General features: G+C 44.5%; 1 protein-coding gene across 1 annotated transcript; it reads left to right on the top strand.

Moving 5' to 3' along the window:
* The first annotated feature begins 2,611 nt into the window (after positions 1-2,611).
* Positions 2,612-5,254, top strand: cryba2b (crystallin, beta A2b). The gene is made up of 5 exons (XM_086145292.1): positions 2,612-2,739; positions 3,238-3,425; positions 3,940-4,081; positions 4,192-4,334; positions 4,858-5,254. Exons 2-5 carry the CDS (start codon positions 3,268-3,270, stop codon positions 5,003-5,005), a joined length of 591 nt encoding a protein of 196 aa, XP_086001418.1. The 5' UTR covers positions 2,612-2,739; positions 3,238-3,267; the 3' UTR covers positions 5,006-5,254.
* Positions 5,255-5,535: the final 281 nt, after the last annotated feature.

Here is a 5,535-nt window from a genome sequence, read left to right as displayed (position 1 = left end):
TCAGAAACAAGATCTCACTCAGCCCATGCTCCACTGCGCCGCAACCTGCCTCTTCAAATGCAAACTCCTTTTCATCAAATATTGTAAAAATATATGTTGAAAACGCAGATAAAAGACGTGATCTACGTAATCATTTACATTTAAGGCATGTGTGTGCGCGCTTCTTGCATGACACCCTTTTGATTTTGGATGAACAGGTATGACTTCAGCATACCAAAAATTAGCATTAGCTGTTAGCGCATTCAAACTGCCCTCTGCAGCGAGCTAAAAAAAATTAGCTTATGTCAACTTTGAGATCAAAACTTTGAGTTTCGGAGCAGCATGCTCCATGTCGGTTGGGAAACTCATCTGGCAATTACTTTGTTTATTCTTAATTACTCACCTCGTGTTGTTTTAATTGAATTGTATTCTGTTTTCATTCAAAGAATTTCGGAAAATCTTGCCATAACTGTGAAAATAATCTGACATCGTCCAACCTGTTGGTCGTCTGACGCCATAGAAAAGTCATGTCGAGACATGGTATGCCAGTGCATTCAAATTTGTTATTCCAGTGTTAGAAGCGCACAAGATAAATTCACGACCTGGAGCGGAGCCTATGATATGACACTTTATTTTGAATTTTGTCTAGACTCTTTTCTTTGTCTAGATCGGCGAGTAAAGTATTGAACAAAGCAGTTCATGGATCTCGTCACCACGGAGATAACGCGATTTGTGCCATGGGGGTAAGACAATGCTCAAAGTAAAACTAAACCTGCTCTGTTCCTGAACCCGACACATGCAAATACCCAGGGAAATGTGTGTCTCAGTGCGTGCATGTGTGTGTTTCAGCATCTATTAGTCAAAATGTTGTCATAATGCAAACATACATACATGTTTGCTTGTTTGTTGAAAGTGCAATACACATTAATGAACATAAATGGCGGTGATGAAAATATAGATGCGATATATTTAGGCTGGCAGATGTGCATTGTTAGCAAATTATTTTAATTATTATATAAAAATGTATTTTGCTCTTACCAAAATGAACGTAAAAATGACACACATTGCGTTGAATAATTATTGCAGTGAGTGGAGGACTTATACAAACATGTGACATCTGTGTTCACCCACCTGCGCGTCACCTGCTCTGAGGGCAAGCAGGGTGATGTGCGCACGCACACACACACACACACACACACACACACACACAGATAAACAATAAATGGGTTAAAAGAGTGCACTGAGAAAGCTGTTCATACAGGAGGACACAAACATACACACACACACACACACACACCAATATGAGGTTGTTCATCACCTTACTAATCACATGTATAACACGTCTATAACACGGTAATGCAAGAAAAATCTACAGGAGACTCACAAAACTGTCATGATATCTTGCATTTTTATATCCTATTTTGTATCACATTTGAAACGTATTCCCATACAATCATGTATCACGCCAATAAAAGTGTTTTTTTTTTTTAAATAAAGTGTGATAAAAACAATTGAACGTGCAATTCACGTTTTGTCCACTAGATGTCACCACTGTAAAGGGAAACATAATGTTTAGCCTCACTATGCGATTGCAGTTTGTGTTGGGGAGAAAAAAATAAAAAGACAAAACTCATAACATGCCATGAAAGTGAGACTGCAATAAGGGAGCTGGAAAACGAGACCAGTGTAACATTCAAACTTTTACATTGTTTTTAAATTGAATTAATAATCTGTCATCTCAGTAAACCCCAAAATGTATTATTGAATTTTCCCTGAGGATCGAGCCCGTACGAATTAGATATCGGGATGCTGAAGGATAGAAAAGAAGCTTTACACTCACTATGTGATGTGCAGCAAAATCTGTGATGGACACACCTAGTATACCAATATTTCTTTTTCATTCCCTCTTTTATAAAAATGCGCAATGTTGGTCATATCGATTGATTGTAAAATAGGGAATAATATAATTTTCTTTTTTTTAAAAAAAGAAAAAAATTAAGGTTGGTATTTATGATAAACCCCTTTCAGTTTGTGCTCAAAAAATCTTTTAATTGTCAATATTATTTGAGATACAAATCCCCTTTATTTAATGGGTTTACATTGAACTCTGTCCTCATTGGTCACTTTTATTTTATTTTTGCACGACAAAATACAACATTAATCACACATTTATCTTGGTGTTTCATGCATTTCATTCATCTGCATTTCAATCAGCGTCCTCTTTACATTTCCCCGTTGATGGAGGAGGAGGAGGAGGAGATGACGAGAATTTCCTCCGGACGCAATTGGCGTGGGATGCCTTGCCCTCTTTTTCCCACCTCACCGACAGCCTCACGTGTGTGTGTGTGTGTGTGTACGTATGTGCATGGGGTGTGTCGGGGGGGGGGGGCTGAGCATGCAGGCCACACAAGGGAGGTGTGAGACAGAGGGGATCAGCTCCTAGAATGTGTCCATTATCCTGCGACACCAATCAAACTGTTGTGTCAGTGTGTTGCCATTGTATGGTCCCGGCTCAGGTTGCCACGGGCTGCGGCTGCCATATTGATGACTAAGTCGGTTTGGGGCTCTGGGCACAATGGCGCTCTGGAGCCGCGACAAAGCATGAGGTTAATGCGCCCCATTCAGCCGGGCCCGCTCAGCTGCTGAGTGTGCAAGGCTGCCGGCATGGGTCCGGAGGGGGCCCCGGGCCTATAAAACCACCGGCGGGGGTCTCTCCCACGACATTGATTATACTGGATCTGTCCCACCTCAGTACTGTCTGTAAGTATATCGACCCACCGCATCACACTCAGAACTAAGAACCCGCAGGAGGGGGTCGGGTGGGGTGGGGTGGACAAGACGGTGTGGAAAAAACTCGACAGGCCCGGTTGTGCATGCATTTACACCGGGCTCGCTTTGCCGCTGCTGATTATTGACTATTTTGATCAAGTAATTTATGTATTACTTGAGCGAAATTACAAAAAATATATATATGTGTGTGTGTGTGTATGGCATCTGCCTTTTTTTTTATCAAGAGGAAGCTGGCTGGAAAAAAAGGAAAGTTAATATGATAGGATAGTGATGCTAAGAGATGAATTCATCATGGGATATATGGGTACAAAAAAAAAAAAAGTGCAAAATGTGTCTTCCGGAGTTCTCCCCGGGCACGTAAATGCCTCAAGCAAATCAATAACAGTTCAATAAGAAGATTTTTAAAAATCCCCTACCACCACCTACATACCCATCAGGTGTCTCCTTCTTCATCTTCTTCTTCCTTAGAGAGAAACCCCCAAGGGAGTAGCAGCAGCCATGAACACTCAACAGATGGAGCAGATGGGCCAGTTCAAGATCACGGTCTGGGAGGAGGAGAACTTCCAGGGGAAGCGCTGCGAGTTCATGCTCGAGTGTCAGAACATCATGGAGAGGGGATTCAACAAGATCCGCTCAATCAAAGTCGAGAACGGACCGTGAGTTGTCACAATCCTGCCCCTCCATCTTTATTTTGTGTGCAGCGTTTAAACATCTGCATTGTGCCGGATTTCAATACAAGGATATTGGATTTAGAGAAAATATACATACACGATGGTGCATAAGAGCCGTGGATGAGGATTAGCCCGTTTGAGGCTAAAAATGTTAAAATTCTTAAAATATGGAGCAGCTTCCACAGTGTTATTACGCCAGTGAGTGTACATTTGGGCGTGACCCTGTTGGGAGCGTGCATCTGCCTGCCGGTGAGCCGGAATGGCTGACTGACTGGCGATCAGATAAAAAAAAGGCAGCGGCGGCGGAGGGAGAAGCAGCATTTAGTGTTTGCTTTGTGTCTCGGCAGACAAAAGGAACAGGGCGCTGTTTTCATTAGAGGCCGCTCTCTGGAGCGTGCGCCTGCATTGTTTAAAAAAAAAAATTGCATTTATTACTCCTCTTTCTTATATCATATCTGGTTCCACTAAACCCCCCTTCCCCTCTTTGCATGTCCTCCAGTTGGGTCGGTTATGAGTACCCAGAGTTCCAGGGACAGCAGTTTATTCTGGAGAAGGGAGACTACCCTCGCTACGAGGCTTGGAGCGGAAACAGCAGCTACAGAACCGAGCACATACTTTCCTTCAGACCCATCAAGTGCGCCGTAAGTTCCCCCCTTCCTTATTACCGTCTAATGGTGACTTCGCCTCGCCCACGATTTTTTTTTTCCCGGCGGACGGACTCGCAGAACGCCTCTCCCCGTTTTGTCTGCAGAACCACAGCGACAGCAAGGTGACCCTGTACGAGTGCGAGGACTTCCAGGGCCGTAAGTTCGAGATGTGCGACGACTACCCCTCTCTACAGGCCATGGGCTGGTGCAGCAAGGAGGTGCCCTCTATTAAAGTCAACTCCGGCGCGTGAGTTATCCCTTTTTTCCCTCTTTTGCCTCCGCCCCCTACGCCCGCTTCGCCCGACCGACGGCGATCTCGCGTCATCGTGAACATCCGGTGATCGGCCAGTCGGATCGGCATATGCTATGAGGCGGAAAACGAAACCGTGTTATATTTTTTTTCTCTGAGAGGTAATAATGATTACACGGATTAAACAGATACCAGACTGTTCATGACTTCCTGCGAGTCCTCTCTTTTCCTGACTATTAGTACCTTGCTTGAACGCATCACTGCGTGAAAGTACATCAAAATCAGCCAAGACGGACCCTGCGATTGAACTAGAATCCTACTGAAAGTGTAAATTACCCAGAAATCCGAGACGGGGGGTTCCTTCCGAGTGGCGTCGGAATTATGGGATGTAGCCTTGTCTCAGCCTATAGTTACCAACGATCATTTAAGAACGTTACCAAGGTTTAATGTTATGGTGATATTCTCCCTCTCACTCTCTCTCTCTCGCTATCTTTCTCGACATCTCTCTCTCTCCCTGCAGCTGGGTGGCCTACCAGTTCCCCGGTTACCGTGGCTACCAGTACATCCTGGAGAGGGACAGACACCAAGGCGAGTACAGAAACTACAATGAGTACAGCACCCAGGCTCACACCAACCAGGTGCAGTCCATTCGTAGGATCCAGCACTAAGCCTCCATTCTACCCGTCTGACCCAACCCGAACGACGACGACGACGACCGAAAGAAAAAAAAAATCCCCCTCCCCTCCGATCCCTCCCCCTCAAACCCAGACTGCTGACCACCGTCGCAGAACAGTAGATGGATGAATCCCCTTTTACGGCTCTGTGGCTCTGTGTGTACGGATATCAAAGTGCCTAGTTCTTCCACCATGCTGACGCATGTTCTTGAAATAGGAAATAAAGTCTTTCCTTCAAAATTCCTCCATGGTATTTTTCTTTTTCCCCCCCCGTTGGAGATTCCCAGCCGATGTACACGAACGACGGCGCGTCACGTTTTGGAGCCCGAGTTGCGAGTCGCCAACCGTTGTCAGAGCATCCCGAAAATCCTCCCATTCGGCGATTCAAATGATATGAGTATATTTGACCTTTTTAATCAGGAATATTTGAGTCAAATCTCTGTAGGGGATGAAATATTGTCCTTGTTAGACTGTCTCCTTGTTTCCAATAAACAAGATTTAGATAGAGATTCCGTTTGTCACTT

The sequence above is a fragment of the Fistularia commersonii genome, chromosome 4 (assembly GCF_037954325.1).
Source record: "Fistularia commersonii isolate RoL2024-O1a breed Wild chromosome 4, RoL_Fcom_v1.0, whole genome shotgun sequence".
NCBI lineage: Eukaryota > Metazoa > Chordata > Actinopteri > Syngnathiformes > Fistulariidae > Fistularia > Fistularia commersonii.
The sequence above is the reverse complement of the archived record's forward strand: the minus strand, read 5'-3'. Positions and strand labels throughout refer to the sequence as shown.